Below are 17,801 nucleotides of genomic sequence, written 5' to 3'. Positions count from 1 at the left end.
GGGGGAAGCCCGTGCATGAAGGGTAAGCAACAATCAGTGCGCACGAATGCATTTCTCGGCGAGCGTTTGAGATGCATACTTGGGTTGGTACGTCAGGAAGGGTCATGGCAAGTGCGATACTAGTGGGCGATGACTCGAGCACTGCAAAGCGTTCAACTTGAAGTCGCAGGGCCCACTCGACGCCCGCTCCCAAGGCCAGCCCAGAAAACTCGTACAGCGGACGCAACCGATTCAAACCGGTGCAGCAGACCTAGCCGAATTTGTCCAGCAAATCCACCCACGAACGCATTCGGCAAGTCAGGCCGGCCAGGATATGAGCGATGCAAACGAAAACAAACAAAAAGAAAAGTGTGGGGAGGGGAGGGGTTGATTAAAAACACATTGAGCCCCTCCCACACCAATCAAACCACCTCTGGCTGGCGCATCTCACCTCCGTCCAGTCACCTCCATTGAGGCGTTGTAGAAGCACATAGCGCACAAGGCCGCACACTGTGGCATTCCAAGCCAGGACGCCATTGCCCTGCACGACGGTGCCCACCAGGTAGGGCGCAGCTGGTGCCAAAGGCACGCTAGGCTCACTCGCCAGGCTCACAGGTGGGCTCAGCGGCCCTTGTTGCTTTAAACCCACCAAACGTATCCGATACTGGATGACGCTGCACGCAGGCCGGCCCGTATCAATAAATGATGGGCTTAAAGTGGTACCCAGCGACACCCAGCTGCCACTATTGTAAGACGCTACCACCTACATTGACAATCTTCATCAGCATGGGGCGTTGAATCGGTGTGTGTGTGTGTGTGTGTGTGTGTGTGTGTGTGTGTGTGTGTGTGTGTGTGTGTGTGTGTGTGTGTGTTGAACACATCCCGGAACAACATGGCGGCTCTGCCACGGTCCTGAAATATCAGAAGACGCGACGAATCGTTGCGAGTTTGCATACCTCGAACGCTACGGCCGAGCTCAAAGAAGGGTCCGGCGACACCCAGACAATCTGAGCAAATATGCACCACGAAAAAACATCATACTAAGAAAGGACATACGTTCTTGCGCAGACTCGGAGCATCTGGTCGAGTAGCACTACGAACCTTGGCACCTTCCGCTGAGTCGGCGACCGAGATGTTGGTGACCTGCGGCAAGGCCTTGGGCAGCGTGGTAAAAATGGCGGCACTGGATGGCAGCCCGGGACCGGCAGTTGTGCGGGCGACGATTGTGGCCTATGACACGTGGCTTTGTGAGTTGAAGAGATACCAGGGCCAGCTGCATAGTCAATGACGGGGTGCACGCACAGCATAGACTGTCTGCGCTGTCAAGCCAGCCAGAGAATAGGATGTAGCCGTGGGGTCAAGGGCCGATGAGAACACGAGTGTGCTGTTGAGATAGACTTCATGACTGGTGATGGGACCATTGATCCCCGCAGTCATGTTCCACGCCAGAATAGCCTGTCAGCAAGGTGAAGGTGAGGGTGCCCTTGAACAGTCATGCATGGCCCAGTACGAACAGTGAGTAGGAGCAATAGTTGGTAGGGAACAGAAGCGTACAGATGATGAAGTGATGGCAGATACGACTGGAACAGCGGCTTGTGGAGGCACGGCGGTCAGCGTTTGGATGTAAGCCACGGCACTGGGGCTTGTGAGTTCAACTTGCTCGTCCACTGTGCTTGCGGTTAGCGAGTACACATAATGGGTGTAGGGTGTCAGCCCTGAGTCAGTAAACGTCGTCGTGTCCGCATCGGCGCAGCACAGACGCGTAGTGTTGCGCCAAAGGTCGTAGTGACTGAGGTTGCCACGCGGTTGAAGCGGTGGACGCCATGACCATGTGATGCCCGTTGCGGATATCGCCGTGGCGGTCAGGTTTAATGGCGTTGATGGACGACCCATGCGGGTCCGGGCATTCACCGTTTCTCCTCTCACCACACCGCCGTTGGTGTGCAGATCCACTTGCAGCTGATAGGTCAAAGCGGGTTGCAGATTTGAGACCAGTGCGGTGCCACTGGCAGTACTGGCGTTGGGATTCCAGCTGACAGATGTCCAAACCATTCCGTTGACCAAGATACTTGAGCTGCGGACGTGTACATCTGTTGCAGAGGAATCGGCGCCTGCAGCGGCAAAGCCGGCCTCGTAATGCACAAGGAGCGACGTGTTACCGCGCTCTTGTACTGCAACCGTGATTTGATCAAATGTGGCGGGGCAGGTGCCGTCGGCACTCGCTTGAGCCAAACGCCAGGCACTGTTGTTGTGCTGGCAGTCCTCAAACGTGGCGCACGTAGCAGTGGTCGAGCACCAGCCACACGCCGGGTGCAGGCTGTGCATGCAATCATTGCACGTATCATGGCGCTCGCAGCCAGCAAACGGCAGGTTGAGTATTTCTTCGTCGCTGGAAACCAGCAAGCGGCGTAGCTTGGGCAGGGCCTGCAAAGACATTGGCGTCCCTGTCAGCGATAGGTCGGTAGACTCATAAAGGCGGAGAGCGTCGCGGGCATTGGAGAGTGCATAACGGTTGAGTCGACCGTTGTTGAAGAGAACAGCGACCAGATCCAGGAAGCCATTTCCGGGCATGGGTAGGGTCATGGTCGCCAACTTGAGCGGCTTATTGGCTGTTTTTTCAAAGAAGAGGGGTGGGTGGGAACCAACGTAGCCATCGCGGAGGGGGTCCGAGTCCATCCCTTCATTGCGAAGCCGGTACAAATTGAGAGCAAGCACGTCGTCACGGTCGCAGCTGAAGGGCACGGCATCAAAGAGGCCGAGCCGGAAACTGGGGTTGGCAGTCGTGTCAATGCGATACGCCATCTCGTAGTCAATGCCGCTACGGTTCGTGTAGTTGAACGCGCAAATACCAAATCCTGTGGGCCCAGTGAAAAGGGTGTAGACGTTGGGGTCGACACCAGCACCGGGCTCTTGGCGAGCAGCATGGGCAGACACCAGCGTATCCAGGGTGAAGGACCCATCCGGGCTGGCACACACCACGTCGGTGCGCACAAAACTGCGGTAGTAGTTACCGCGTGGTGGGCCGGCTGACCCCTCATCCTCGCAGACGCGGGTGGCAATGTTGCGATAGACTTGGTACAGATTGTCAAAAAGTGTGCTGATGGTGTACACGTAGCCGTTGCGCGCCCAGATGTCGTGGAAGTTGGACATTCGCCAAGGTGTGGTTGATCCCGGTTGATAGATCCACCCTCCACGTGTATCGGCCTGCGTGTTGATGGAGCGATGAAGATTGTTGAAGAGGTAGGTGGAGGACGAGTCCTTGAAGCTGTAGTTGTACACCCAGTTGGTGTAGCGATCCTGCATGCGAACTTCGCCAAGTACCGTGGCCGGGTTTCGATAGCCGGGCACCTCGTTGAGGCTATGTCCGACAAAAAGGCGGTCACCTTTTCGAAGGAGGGCACCCGTGTAATTGGCCATGCGGGGAACGACGCTTGTTCCCATCCAAGAGGGGTTGGCAAGCGCTAGGTCGGATGAGTTGAGCTGGAGGTTGCGACATCTTGGAACCCCTTGACCTAAGCCACAGGCGAATGGGTCGTTCTGGTCCACCTGCCACTCGCAAAGTTGCAAAGAATCTGTGAAGTGCAGCACAGGCGGAATTGGTGTTGTCAAGCCACTGGAGATGCGAGGCGTACCACGTCAATATGTTGCACCAGGCCCAGGTCGTGGGTGGTGGTGCGATGAACACTGGTCATGGTGGGGTCGGTCTCCACAATATGGTCAGCTGTTCCGAAAAGTACCGTGTCATTCAGCTCGGTGGCAGCTTGGACGCGGCCCGAGCAGCGAGCCAGCTTGACGGCGTCGCATCGGCGTCGAGTATTCAAGACGGTGCAGACCAAAGAAGTCTCTGTCAGGCATGTCGGGGCAGCTGGGGCTCGATAGCGCGGCACGACAAACTTGACAATGAAACTGTCTTGGTTAAGGGGTAGCTTGGTGGTGGCATTGATGGGCGTTAGTTCATAGCCGAGGCCTTGTGGACGCATAAACATCATGGTGATGCGAAAGCGCCACAGTTCTGGCGCCTCGGTCGCGGGAGGGCTGCGCACGGAGAAGCGAAGCCATTGAAACATGCGCGATCGATCCAAGAACCCGGGTTCGGCGCGATGTGAAACAGCTGATCCATTGCAGCGCAATTGATCCGCTGGTGCAAGATAGTTGGAGACGAGATCGGGGAACTCAGCATCTAGGATGGCAGATCATGTCAGCGGTAAGATGGAGGTCCTTGGAGCCAAAGTTCGCGACACGCGCCATACATGACGGGTTGAGGTGAAGCACCGGTGTGCCGGAGACACACAGCAATGACAAGACGCGTGCATGCACCTATCGTACCGGGATCGGTGCGATTGGCTTCACGGAAGCTGGGAAAGCCGGAGAGATCGTGGATGAGCCAGGCTGACATGAGTTGCTCACGCGTCAAGGAGCGCAGGTTGACTGCATTTTCCCACAAGGCCCAAGCAGGCAGGAGGGTTGAGCAGTCAGGAGGGCAAATGACGGCAGTAAGTTGGAAACGTGTTGGCCAAGCATGGTGGGCGAGCAAGCGAGTAAGGGCGGGCCGCACGGTCATAGGTTGTGTCTGGGTGGTAGGCGTCGATGATAAAGTGTGTGTTGAGGCCTTGGAGGCTAATGTTGAAGGGAACTGCCGAGAGCTCGCGCGTCTCCAGAGGGGCGTGTGAGCGAGGGATCAGACCCAGCTCACACACGCTCTCGGGTACCCCAGTCGAGTATGCGTCGACGGGCTGTAGAGAGGGTAGGATAGCGGTGGTGGCGGTGAGCTTCAAGCGGACGCAGGGCCTTTGAAAGAAGATAAGGTGTATGTCTGTGTCTGTCGGCATGCCGGGGGTTTGAAGTGATGGCACGTACTGAGGCGGTGAGCAGGGCCGTCACAAGGGCCCCGAGGACGACCGCCGCTGACCAGGAACGTCTCTTCATGTTTGTCGAGCAAGGCGAGAAATCAAACAGCCACAGAAGGGAGCGCATCCAACAGGAGCAACGGTGGTCGCCACTCGAGTGCCCAAGGCTCGAAACTTTGTCTGGGCATTACCCACACATGAGACCATGTGCAGATGCTGGGCGGTCCCGTGGGCCGCGCTTCAGGAGAGACGGCGCCGACTTGGCCGCCTGTTTGCGAGAACAGCAACTGGATGTGCTCAAGGCTACTGGAAACACGGCCAGCATATACCGCAAGCACGGGATCAAGGCGAGGGAGCTCAAAGAGGACGGGAGGTTCAAAGACTCTGCCACAACAATCGCAAACATGAGCCCGCAGGTGTTGCAACCCCGCCCTTTGCCACGATTTACACCATCTACCAGGCATTCCTCTCCCTCCTCCGCCTCAGATGCACCACCACCGCATCAACCCCAGCCCCTCGACACCCGACAGCTCCCCTACAACAGCTCCGCACACGCACTCACCAACAACACCGAGAGTCAGCGGCAGCGTCGTCGTCGTCGTCGCGTCGTCGTCACTACTCTTGAGGAAAACAAAAGGAGAAAGAAAGAAAAAAAACATCATTTGATGACAATACGCTTATTTAGATCCAAGGTGTATAAGTTATTTTAAGCAAACACACCAGATAGCAGACAGAGAGAAGAGAGAGAGTGAATTGGTTTGGTCAGAGAGAAATAAAGAGAGAGAGAGAGAAGTGGTAAGAGAGAGAGAGGAGAGAGAGGCGAGACAGAAAGAGAGAGAGAGATTCTCACACACAGAGAGATTCTCACACACACACTACACAGTTGCTCCTGCTGCCTGGCTGGACTGGCCCTTTGCTCGGTCGCTCGGGGGTCACTTGGGTGTTTGGACTCTGGCTCTTGATGCTGTTTTGAGGAGACTAAGCATACGCGGTTGGTGGGTTGTGGTTACGAGGCGGGGTCAAGACAGTAAGACGTGGCGTGCATTGATCGTTCACTTTAGGTACGTCGCCAGAATGGAGGAGACACGAAGTCAAGCACCGGCCGAGCGTGCATCATGCGCAGCATCCTCTGGCCACGCTGTGCCGGGTTGCAATTCTTGTTCCTGCTTATTGCCGCTCCTTTGCCTCGTCTCATACATGTCATGGTAGACGGTTTTGCGCCGCCGAGCATCATGAAGGTGCCCCTGACACTGTGGGCGGCCACGCCTCCAGTGCATCGCGTGTCTGCCCTCACCGTGACACATGATCGCAAGTTCATCATTACTGGCAGCCACACTGGCCAGGTATTGGAGCCAGTTTCACGCTGTCTTGAGGCAGGAACCACATGCTCACGCCTCGCCCCCTCCCCCTGCATGATGCCTGAGACGTTCTTAGCTCTGTACATGGTCCCTCGATGCCGATGCACACCAGGTGCGTCTTTTAAGCGCTCTTCAGCGACGCAGTGCCATGCACTTGTTTGAGCCTTGCTTTCGTGGCCTCACTTCTTTTCACAACCTTGCTCGCACGGGCACAGACAGTGCCCCTGAGCTTTGTCATCTTGGGCACAGATGCCGTCGTGACCATCTCAGACTGCTGGTATGACCATCATCCAGATCTGGAGGGCCGCCCGCGCGAGTCAGCAGTCATGTGCACCACAGCCGATGGGTAAGACGAGCGGCATCTCTTCCAAGCACGCCTGTCCTTTGCGTCAAGCCCACTCATCGTTGGTCATGCCTCCTCCATGCCAGCTCCATCTTTGTGGTGGACCCTCGCGACGGTCGCGTCGTGTCTAGCTCCCCTAATTTACTCGAGGGCTCGTGCACCAGCGTCACGGTGAGATTTGTTTGTCCGGTTATTTCTTTGACATCCATCTTGACCCACCCACCACCTCATGATTGAATTGACAATGTGGAACATGTGCAGATGCTGGGCAATGGACACTTTGCCGCCTTGGCAGGCCATTTTGATGATATTGCAATCCTTGAGCTTACTTCAGGAAGCATTGTCCACCACCTCAGTCTAGCCGATCAGCCAGAGTGGTACTCCTGCAGCTGCCATGTCGAAATAGCCAACGGCGAAGGTGGGCCACTCTTCGCTTTACACCTGCACCCTGCCACTGCATACTGCATGTGATAAGCTCCCCTTTTTGGGCTCGCCCTAGTTGCAGTCCCACCAACTCACTCAGCTTGCGTCTACACCCATCATACTCAAACGGAATGATACAATCCGCAGGCGCCCTGGATGCCATTGCAGGTGTTACGACTTCGGGCGTGTTGGCCCTCTTCCCTGCAGCTCACAGGTTCGACCATGGTCAGCCTCTTTTCGTTGACTAGTTTGACTCAGTCCTTACCTTTCCTTTCATGATTGCCAGCACTTTTCATGGAGGAGAGACACAGCCCCTGGACTACGTGCGCCTGCGCTGTCGCGGTGTGCGCGCCATTGCCTGGAACCCTCACAACAAGTCTACCCTCCTGGTTGTGACCAAGGAAGAAATTCAGGTCTGCCCTTCTCTGCGACCGTCGTCACGGCCCAGTCCGGCACGCGATCCTGCTGACATTGAGACCGCCACTCCATTTCCAGATTTACACCATGCCAGACCTTGCTGCCGCGTGCACCATCCCCACCCCTGGCATGAACGATGGCGCTTGGTTGGGCGCACGCTTTGCACAGGGAAGCAGTGTCTTGTGCTGGACCGCGGTGAGTCGGGGCGAGGGGCCAAAATCAAAGCCTACTTGATAGGCTGCCCAGACCACAGTTTTTTCTTTTATTTAGGGGGGGGGGGGGGGGGGGTGGTCGGAGGTTGTTGTTGTTGTGTTGGATTTTGTTTGCGGTGCGTGTCCAACAGCAGCGTGTCCGCGCCTCCTTCTTTCATCGAGTCTGTGTGTGTGTGTGTGTGTGTGTGTGTGTGTGTGTGTGTGTGTGTGTGTTAGAGCAACCATGTACATCGATATCAGTTGCCTGTGGGCAAGAGTCCTCACTTCCAAGCAGATCTCGTTCGCATCGTGGGGCAGCAGGTACGTATCCTTGTATTATCGAATCCAAGCCTTTTCAGGCCGAAGAAACCTCAGACGCTTTTCGCACTCATTGCCTTGGATCTGCGTGCAGCAAGCACGGTCGTCTGGTCGACCTTGTGAATTGCACGAAGACTTTGCCGTGCTTTCCATTGCCTCCGAAACTACCGACTTTCGCCAGGTAGGGGTGTGTGTGCTCTGGTCCCCATCAGCACCAAAGGTTTGCCCATGCCAGATGGTCTCATTTCACATTTGACAACCACTTAGGACAACGTTCCAGGCACACAGATCACCGTCGTTGCGGCACGCGCCCCGTCTGAACCGTCAGTTTATGTGGTAGCCTTTGTTGACACCACTAGTTGTCGTCGACCCAGGCTGCTCATGACGAGTCATGCGCTTGACTTTCAATAGATGGCTGGTCGCCACGAGCCATGGGGATGGACACGTCCGTGTGGGATCAACCTGTCTTGATTTGGTGGCCGCTCGGCGCGGTGTGTGACGGTTTGCGCAGGCTCATGCCAGAACCACTCTTTGATTTTTTTTGTTTTTGTTTTGTTTTATTTATTTATTTATTTTTTTTTTTTTTTTTTCGGGAGTCGCGCACTAACCTCGTCTGGGCATTTGTTTACGGTAGGCCGGATCGTAAGCCGAGGTGCTCAGCCCAACACTTCACTGTGCGTCTCAATAGCCAAGCCTGCCCAATCGCCTGGATCATTGTTCCTATCCTATACGCAAAAAGCTCCCTCCTGCTCAGATATGAGACTCACACGGAGTGGTGTCGCCTGTCTGGTGGTTTGCAAAATGGATAATCTCCAGGGACAGCAAGCCAGCGACCGAGGCTGCGGCCGTATCTGACAATGATGTGATTGCCGAGGGATCGCTGAGCGACGCTTGGAAGAGTAAGGCCGAAACCATTTGCGAGCCATTAGGATGATGTTCGAGGGATTGATCGCACCTCATGCCGCCGAGTCTGCCCTTTGATATAGACTTTCAGCATGGCTTCAAGTGGCTCAAGACGGGTGACAGCATGACCTGCTTTACGACCGTCGCCGTGGAGAGTGAGGTGAACCCCCTCTTGTGTTTTGGTACTGATACCGGACATATTGTTATCGGCTCGCTGTTGGCCATGCTACTCCAGTATGTCAACCATCCGCCCCTCCCGCTCGGCATTGGGTCGGGGTTTGCCACGGGTTGCTCATGACTCAACTGGACCACAATCGTATCCCACATTCTTTACAGAAATATCGGAGCACCACAGGCCCGAGTGCACTGGAACACTTTGAAGCTTGCGCCTCCTCGCCGCTTTGCTGCTCATACCGGCAAGTCGTCAGCCTTCATCTTGTGACGTTGGCGCAACTTTGTCGTGCATTTTGGAAAAAAAACCTGTGATTTGACGGTACAATGCGGTCGATTATAGGTGCTGTCACATGCATGTTGGTACCACGGCCTGGCCGCCCATTGCTGGTGACGGGCAGCACAGACTGCACCATTGGCGTCTGGAATGTTGAGACTGGCACGCTCATCCATCGACTAGCCAACCAAGCGGGAGAGGTGCGTCTCAGTTCGTCTGACTGATTGGCTCCTTTGCTCCTTGGCCCACCCTCCACACCCAGTCCTCATGTTTGGGCTCTGGTGGAATTGTTCGATTGTCTGGGCTGCCCCCACACTAGATTTTGCGTCTAAGCAATACCCACGAGGGGCTCCTCCCACGCTGGCGCAACTGTGTGGCCGCCATCAACGGCGACAACTCTGTCTGTATCTACGACATTGACAAAGGCATCTGTGCTGCTCGATTGGCTGGGCATGCCTACCCCATTTCGGTGCGTCTGTCCCTCTTTGTTTTAAGCTTTGTATCTTTCATGGCTCAAAGATGCTGATTGTACTCCCTTCTTGCGCACACGTGTATTTAAAAGACGTGTATCTCACATCGCGTGTCCACTTTGTGATGGGTGGTGGCGACAGCGTCTGCGCTGGATGGCCGAGGATGACTTTTTGTTGGTCGAGTGCAACAATGGGATGGTGTACATTTGGCAGCTGTCGTCGACGCAGCTCGAGAGCACGGCCGCTGGCAAAGTACGTGCTTTTTTTCCTTCCCGAGCTCGCCCATGCCCTGGTCTATAATGGTGGCGACATATGAATATGTTGATACATGCGGTCAATGACATTGTTCGTTGGTAGACGGCCCGAGACATCTTTGAAATTGGTCAACGATCCACTCGGCCACGCGCTGAGCCATACATTCTAGCTCCAGTTGTGGTGCGACTAGGACTCAAGGCTAAGCCCAACTCGTTGGTGCGTGCATTGGGCGCCGACGGCTCGATTTACTCTCGGATGGGTCATGCGATGCCTCTCCTCACCCCAACGTGTATGGTGAGCCAATAGCTGCTGACGACCATTCTAGACATTGAGCGTTTAGTGGAGGTGATTGATGCCCTTTTTGCTCGTGGTCCGCGCGATCGGTATGTTAGACCCTGCCTCTCGATGCAAATTGGTGTAGTGGGGGTTTGGCCTAGTGCTCACCAAGCCTCTTGCTGGAATATAGGAGCGCGCAGCGGCACCGAGTCGAGCTTGGCGTACTGCTTGACTGCGTTGTATCCATGCTCATTGAATGGGACGATACTGTGCAAGTGCTGCATGGCACCTTGGCCGAGCTCAAGCAATTAGGCCCAGCCACAGGGTTGACTATAGGCCAAATTGGTGCGGATGGCTCTGTGTATGAATCCCTTTTTTGCTTGTTTATTGTTGTGCTAGCTGACGAATGGCTCTGGCCACGTTCCTAGGCCGCGGCGACCGCATGAGCCTGTTGTTGCCCAGTCAAGATCTCAAGCGGGCGTGGCAGCTATCCCCGGCGCTGGTAAGCATGAGACCGGCCAGTCCAATACTGAAACCGTTAAAGGCACAGCGGTAAGCATTCTCTGAATTTTTGTTAACTCACATGACCTGCCCCTGCCTTGATGTGGATTAGAGCACCACACGGCTCATGGCAATTTGCTCAGTAACGCACGCGCGCTCGGTTGGTGCTACATGCGGGGGCTGGGATCTTAAGCCGTGACATTTAGATGTGCGACCAGGCTCTGCACGCTGTCAAACTGACTTGTTTGAGCCTTGTTATTGCTCTTTTTTTTTTTTTTTTTTTTTTTTTTTTTTTTTTTTTTTTTTTTTTTTTTTTAACCTTCAGCGTGCAGCCTTGGACGGGCGTCTGGAGGCCTTGTGGCTGCAAGTGACGTCGCTTTATGCAGTGCATTCCGATCTACATCAAAACGCGCCTCCGCGTGATGTTCGCATGCTGGCCCAATACTGGCAGCATCGCTGCTCTGATCTCTTGGAGGCTGCGCACATGCTCATGCTCGACAGCTTTCGCTCGGTGCGTTTAAGCAACCTACGCTGCGCCGCAAAGCGTCCGCCTCGCGATATTTTCACCGCCTGACGCCCCCTCCTGATTTTTTTTTTTTTACAGGTGGAGAATGCTGTGGTCAAGAAGCTGCTGGCACAGCTCCGTGGTGACGTGCCTTCCTCCTACCGACCCATTACAGATGATGAGGCGGAGAGCATATTGTTGTTATGTATCTTGACGCACCTGCAACCAGGGGCGGTCCCAACAGAGCTCTTGTCTCAGCTCTACAACGTGCTGCAACACTTGCTGGAAGACACGAGCGCTGGTACGCTGTGAAGCTGCGCCCCTCCCATGGAACCGATGCACAACGCACTCTCACACGACGACCGAGGGCTCTGAGCACAATCACGTGCTGGCGCGAGTTCATTTTTTTTCAAAACCATGTCCTTATTCTATCATCTCTCGTGGGCTATAGGCATATCGCAGCGGTGTCAAGCGACCATGGCTATGGCGGTTGCCTTTACAAGCTTTCAACTGTTGGAAGGCTTTCAGACCTTCAAGGTCATGGGCTTTTTGGTCATGTTGACTACACAAGGCCACCCTCGTTTGGCCAAGGCCTGCAACGATGTGAGTACTTTTCCAGATGCACAAATCGCAGGGGTGGAGTACAGTCCTTGCAGTGTTGAAGAACTTTGTATTGTCTCAGCGGCATGCTTGATTTAGGCGCTGGGGTCAATTGCAAAAGATTGTCCTGTCGCCTTTGCTTCAGCAGTGGGTTATCTCATGCACCAGTCACAGCAGGGTGGCTATCCCGAGGGCACACTCAAGGTGAGCTGCCAAAGGCGTCAGGCATGACATTGGTTGTTGGTATCCAGGCCTGGGCCACGACGTCTTACTTTTTCATATCATTGCTTGATGTGCTCTCCGTCGGTCTGCGCTCCTGCTTCCCTTCTGCGTTCCGGCTTGGTGCGCACCGTCTCACGTCGGGATTGCGGGTGGTGGTTCCGTATGGCAGGTGCTTCGGCGAATGGTCCAGGAGCGGCCTGTGGTGCTCATCCCTCAGCTGAGCAAGGTGGTCGATGTGGTTCTTCACACGCTCAACCCATCCGACCACGTTTCCAAGGATGCTTGTAAAACGGTGAGATCAAGTGGCATTGCCTGGTAGCATGGAGCCTGGGTTGTGGATTGTTTGCTTATCGAGGATGCTCATTTCCGTGCCTCCTCCCTACGCTACTTTGCCAGGTGGCCCAAGCCATGCTGATGGACATGAAATCGGTCTATCCCATGCTAGATGTCAAGTCTGCTTCTGGTGCCAACGGCGTGGCACGTGAGTGATCGAGTGATCGAATGCTAGTCCAGGCAGTGCCATCTCTACTCTGACATGCTCGCTCACTGCACGGTCGGTGCGTCCATGAACGCTTCAGGTGTTGTGGTGGGCCTGACCGACGGTTCGGTGGCCATTTACGACGGCAAGAACGGCGCTCTGTGGCATGTACGTCACTCCTTAATCTTGCACAATTTTAGTCTCAACGCACAATCACAAGTTGATGGACCTTGTGTAAGACTAGCCTCTGATGTTTGCCTTCGTTTTTGTTCCTCTTTGGACGTTCGTTCAACTTTTTAGGAGTTTGTGGCGCACGAGCATGCGGCCACAGCTGTGGCCTTGGATTCCAAGTGCAAGCACTTGGTGACCTTCTCGCTGGCAGATCGCTGCGTTCGTTTCTGGCACTTGTCACACCATATGTTTGGCATTCTGGGAGGCGGTGCATGCAAGCTAGTTAAGGAGGCAACAATTCAGGACGCCGCCATCTCAAAGATGCCGATGCGCCAGGTGCGATGCTTGACATTTCGCTGGACAGCCCTCTTCTTAAAACACTGGGGATTTTCCGCCTTTCGGTTTCTTACACCGGAACCGCTTTGTGATAGGTTCTGAACTCGATTCGTCTCGATTATCAAGACGACAAAAGTGCACGCTTGACTGTGGGCGAGGGCATCGAACACGTCATTGATGCTTGAGTCCGGCAGACTTATGAGCTGGTTTTAGTCGCACTTGCCCTGGATGTCAATATGTTCCGGATCTAGTTCCAGTTGCATGTAGTGATGGGATCTTGGTTCTCATTGGAAAAATTCAATCACATATTCACATGTCAACAGCAATTGGGACCAACGCAGAGTGCATTAATTTATTCGTCTTCCCCTTGCACTCGAGACGCGCACCTTGCCACAGACATCAAGTGGGTCCGTCAATGAGGTCGGTCTGATCCTCACCCTGCGCTGCCTTGCAATGCCTCAATGCCAGGCCTTGTGCCAAGGTTCACAGTGGAGTGTCTGGGGTAGCATTTGGGAACAGACAACCCTTCCTTTTGGTCTTCCCCTTGCATGTGCACTCCGGATGTTAATTAATCTCATATCCAGATGGAAGGTGCCATCTATGAAGCGCCATAAAGCCATCCAAGCTCAGGAAGCCATCAAACTGGTTATGGAAGAAGCCACAGCAGAGAAGGTTGCCATACCAAAAAAAAAGTTAATTTTTGTCATCCATAGGTCATTCTTTCTTCTGTTTGATTACTGGTCGACGATCACACAGCATCCCTTGTCCTCATTTTTTTGGCATTCAAGGCATCAACGTCACCCAACACCAAAAGTGATGACGCCGAAAGTCTTTTTTTTTTTTTTGCTAACAGCATGCATGTCAATGGGGTCAACATGTGAAATTGTGTCTGAAAAGAGCGTGCTTTAGGGAACCGGCGGCATGCAGGGGTGGGATCTGTCTGCTATGGGTGGGGACGTTTCAAGCCGGTACGGAGCATGCCCGCCCACTGCACGCTTACAAGAGTCAATTGTTCGTTTCCAAAAGCTCGAGGGACACGTCAAAGCAGGCTGGCGGACAATTAATTCCTTGACGATTGCTCAGGTCAAGGGTGGGCGCGGGGACCACCAGGGTTGACCAAGTAGTGGCCAAACGCTAAGATGTGCCCTGGCGAAGCGTCCACAACAAATCAGGCGGCAGCGCAGCGGCGAGGAGGGTGGACCAGTCGAGCTTGGAGCACGCGGTGCGGCGCGGGGGTGACTCATTTCGTTCTTTGCTGACAGATGCAAAGTTTGCTCGGCATGGGACACCAGCCACAACGTACATGGACGTGTGGGACGTGGGAATAAACATGGGGAAATCGGCGTGGATATGCTTGAGTCCCGCCCTGCTTCGCGGTGTCCCCTCACTGTTTCGCGACGCCGCCTGTCAAACTTGCGCTCGAGAAGCGGAGATTCGCAATGTCATATCGTTTATTTCAGTTTGATATTTAACGATGGGTGCCATGGGAGGACCGAGGCTGCACGCCTCAGACTGGGGCTGCACACCTTACCTGGTCAAAGGCTGCCAGGTCCGGGGTCCAGGGTCCGGGGTCCGGGGTCTCTGGCCAGTCACGACCGTTCAATAGACTCAATCTCGGATCTGGGTGGCATTTTTCTACTTTTCCCATCCTCCTTCACTGGGGCCTCTTTCACTTTTGCGTTCAGGGTGCACCCTGCACTCTCTCTTGCTCGCCGCCTTTGGGCCTTCTCAAATCGAACGGGCTGCAACATGACCATGACAGTGGGATCAAGCTTGGCCCGCCTTGGCTGCATCCTGGCCATGGTGTGCGTTCTAAGCACGAACGGCGCGCCCGTACGCGACGGGACTCAACGCGTAACCATCGACAACATTGCCGATTTTCTCGACTTACCCTTGCTCAGCACGCTGCTGGGCTCCCCTTCTCGAGCGAATCTCAAGATTCAATTGGAAAAGGTCAATGTGGAGGTCGACGATCTCAAGCTCATGGTCTTTGACAAGCTTGGCTTCTTCCGCATTGAGGATCCCATTGATCCAAACTGGGATTTGCAGGCTGCTGTCCGCCAGCGCCGCTTCCTTGGCTGGCTGTTTGGAGACGACGATGATGACAACAATGGCCCACCCACCACCACCACCACTTCATCCTCCTCCTCTTCCACCACAACTACGACAACCACTACGACAACCACTACGACAACCACTACGACAACCACTGAGTTTGGTATGTCGTCGCCTCTATCATGTCAAGTCAGCGTTGCTGTTACTCGCCATGCCTCTCCCTGAACAGAACTTGGCACACCCTACCCTGACCCGAATGCCCTGGTTCTGATTCCTTGTGCAGATGTGTTCAAACTGCATAGCAAGCCCGGATCTTCCCATGTGCTCTACATTGATGTCGATGGACATTCTCAGGCGGCGGGCTCATACGGGTGGCCTGCTTTCGAGGCCCTTCCTTTTTCTTTGGATAGCGACACCTCCAGTTTCAATGCAAACGAGGTCTTGGCACTCACTGAAATCTGGGAGCGCATGGCCGAGGACTTTGCCCCCTTTGACATCGACGTTACCACTGGTCTGTCTCACGTCCACTTGCCATCTCCTGGTGGACAGCCCAGTCCAGAAACTGGGTTTGCTGCCAGTCCTTTTACTCACACATGTCACTTCTATCACTTTGCCGCGTGCCATCAATCCCCCATGATAGAGCTACCGGCGTCCTTTGACCAATACACGGCACATTGCTTGATCACTTCAAAGTTTCAGGCAGACGGCAGCTACATGCCCTCTGGAGCGGCTTGCCATCTCCTGGTGGACAGCCCAGTCCAGAAACTGGGTTTGCTGCCAGTCCTTTTACTCACACATGTCACTTCTATCACTTTGCCGCGTGCCATCAATCCCCCATGATAGAGCTACCGGCGTCCTTTGACCAATACACGGCACATTGCTTGATCACTTCAAAGTTTCAGGCAGACGGCAGCTACATGCCCTCTGGAGCGGGTGCCGGTGGTGTGGCCTACGTAGGCGTGTATGGCACCTCGTACTACCACCCCAACTACTCGCCTGCCCTGGTCTACTACGACAACCTTGCCCGCGACCCACAGAACATTGCCGACGCCGCCAGCCACGAGGTGGGCCATAACCTTGGCCTATCACACGACCGCCGCAGCAACGAAGGGTACTTTACCGGCATTGGTTCCTCCAACGATCCGACTTCCTGGGGGCCGATCATGGGCGCACCCTATGGCAAGTCTGTGACCCAATGGTCGCAAGGCCTCAACGGGGTGGCTGACAGCGCGAATGACGAGGATGATATTGCCATCATTGCCAATCTCCTAAATCATCGTTCGGACGAGGAAGGGGACACAATCGCCACTGCATCCCTTCTCACCCTCACGGCCAACGAGGGCACGGCGCAAGGCTATATCAGCACCTCTGATGATGTAGATGTGTGGCGCATTGACCTCACAGCCGCAGGCACAGCCACCGTGCGCGTGGATCCCAACTACGTTGAACAGTCCAACGGCAACAACTTGGATGTTGGCCTGGAAGTGCAAACAGCGGCAGGCGCTACGGTGGCGGCGCAAGCCAGTGGCGGTCAAACTTTTGCTCAAGTCACCTTTACTGCGCCTGCTGCAGCCACCTACTACGTGTTTGTCACGGGCACAGGAGACCCCACCTATTATCCTTCCGACTATGGTAGCCTCGGCGCCTACACTGTCGCCGTCTCCCTGTAGCTGGCATGTGATTCGGCAGTTGTCGGACGAAAGACAAATGCCAAGCCCTTGCTCGGTGTGAGCATGCGGGTGGGCGTGTTTACATAGTAACAGTATGTGCTGAAGCTAACTGGGGAAAATCTTTCCGCGCGAGAGCCGGAAGCATCGAATGTATAAAGTCGTTTGGGATGCACTCGCCCGCAGTTTTACACAAAGAGTTAATCGATGGTTCAAACCTGCCGGACTTCACGCCGCTCTCCAAGTCCTCAAGCTCACATCACCGGCTCATTCACATCCAATGTTCACTCCCATGCTCGGGATTCTGACACATGTGAGAGAGCAGAACTGATCGGGGCCAAGCATGCATGCATCTACATCCCAAGTCTAAATGCATGCATGCAATGTGATCAAGCAGATAGGCAGACGCGATCAACGAGAGAATTGACTGTGTGAGCCCGACAGTACCTGACGGGCTGACACGATGAGGATGCTGGGTGATGGCCTTCAGACTTAAAAACCAACCCGTTTGTAGACACGAGGGCTGAAGTTTGTCGGGGGTTGTCCCGATCTATGTGACGCCAACGGTGGCACCTCGCCTTCTGCACCAAAGAATTGGACGCCATTTGTTCCCAGACGAGATCAGAGCTCGCGGCCTTTTTTTCTTTGCTCGCTGGTTATGTCCGTGCTTCCAGCACGAGACACCCAGTGTAGTAGCTCGAGGACGCGTGTTCTCCGTCAATGAAGACACGGAAAGCAAAGTTGCCGCTTGAGTGTGTGTGTGTGTGTCCCGCCTTCGGTTAACGACCGCGTCAGCCCCTGCCTGCTGTGTACGGCATGCGCTGTGACTACCTTGCCTCGGTGACCCTACCGTTGGCCCGGCGGCACCCGAAACATGGCAAAGATCGGCCGAGACGGTGTATGCAGGTGGCATTTTTCTCCACCTTCCCCGACGGAGCCCTCCCCTGATCCGCCGACAAAGCCTGTCAACTTCCACATCTTGTCCCTGGTGGCGTGTTGTGTGTCCACGACTCAAGCAATTTTGTCCCCACCGCCACC

The 17,801-nt window shown here is 54.8% G+C and overlaps 3 protein-coding genes across 3 annotated transcripts in view; 2 read left to right on the top strand and 1 right to left on the bottom strand.

Annotated features, from left to right (window-relative positions):
* MONBRDRAFT_26942 (uncharacterized protein) overlaps positions 1-4,905 on the bottom strand; it is a gene marked incomplete at both ends in the record, with an annotated part of 7,130 nt that extends 2,225 nt beyond the window's left edge. The window contains 10 exons of the mRNA XM_001747277.1: positions 80-250; positions 431-643; positions 936-986; positions 1,036-1,209; positions 1,282-1,434; positions 1,534-3,525; positions 3,612-4,159; positions 4,306-4,407; positions 4,535-4,835; positions 4,861-4,905. Coding sequence (XP_001747329.1) covers positions 80-250; positions 431-643; positions 936-986; positions 1,036-1,209; positions 1,282-1,434; positions 1,534-3,525; positions 3,612-4,159; positions 4,306-4,407; positions 4,535-4,835; positions 4,861-4,905 — 3,750 coding nt within the window. The remainder of the gene's footprint in view (positions 1-79; positions 251-430; positions 644-935; positions 987-1,035; positions 1,210-1,281; positions 1,435-1,533; positions 3,526-3,611; positions 4,160-4,305; positions 4,408-4,534; positions 4,836-4,860) is intronic.
* An 843-nt stretch (positions 4,906-5,748) lies between these two features.
* Positions 5,749-13,352, top strand: MONBRDRAFT_33150 (uncharacterized protein). Its single transcript, XM_001747375.1, has 33 exons — positions 5,749-5,887; positions 6,036-6,169; positions 6,261-6,296; positions 6,400-6,530; positions 6,614-6,698; positions 6,789-6,945; positions 7,098-7,164; positions 7,237-7,363; positions 7,446-7,562; positions 7,796-7,879; positions 7,971-8,057; positions 8,144-8,199; positions 8,288-8,367; positions 8,511-8,550; positions 8,693-8,775; positions 8,863-9,013; positions 9,352-9,427; positions 9,547-9,696; positions 9,839-9,949; positions 10,055-10,168; positions 10,259-10,335; positions 10,657-10,780; positions 10,842-10,889; positions 11,055-11,240; positions 11,334-11,439; positions 11,464-11,535; positions 11,686-11,837; positions 11,934-12,038; positions 12,226-12,348; positions 12,453-12,537; positions 12,635-12,702; positions 12,835-13,041; positions 13,137-13,352. The coding sequence occupies exons 2-33, from the start codon at positions 6,059-6,061 to the stop codon at positions 13,224-13,226; spliced, it is 3,306 nt and encodes a 1,101-aa protein (XP_001747427.1). The 5' UTR covers positions 5,749-5,887; positions 6,036-6,058; the 3' UTR covers positions 13,227-13,352.
* A 1,438-nt stretch (positions 13,353-14,790) lies between these two features.
* Positions 14,791-16,766, top strand: MONBRDRAFT_26940 (uncharacterized protein; the record flags this gene model as incomplete). The annotated part of the gene is made up of 3 exons (XM_001747374.1): positions 14,791-15,259; positions 15,380-15,607; positions 15,796-16,766. The coding sequence occupies 3 exons, from the start codon at positions 14,791-14,793 to the stop codon at positions 16,764-16,766; spliced, it is 1,668 nt and encodes a 555-aa protein (XP_001747426.1).
* Positions 16,767-17,801: the final 1,035 nt, after the last annotated feature.

Source organism: Monosiga brevicollis, genomic scaffold (genome assembly GCF_000002865.3).
Source record: "Monosiga brevicollis MX1 MONBRscaffold_16 genomic scaffold, whole genome shotgun sequence".
Taxonomy (NCBI): domain Eukaryota; class Choanoflagellata; order Craspedida; family Salpingoecidae; genus Monosiga; species Monosiga brevicollis.
The sequence above is the reverse complement of the archived record's forward strand: the minus strand, read 5'-3'. Positions and strand labels throughout refer to the sequence as shown.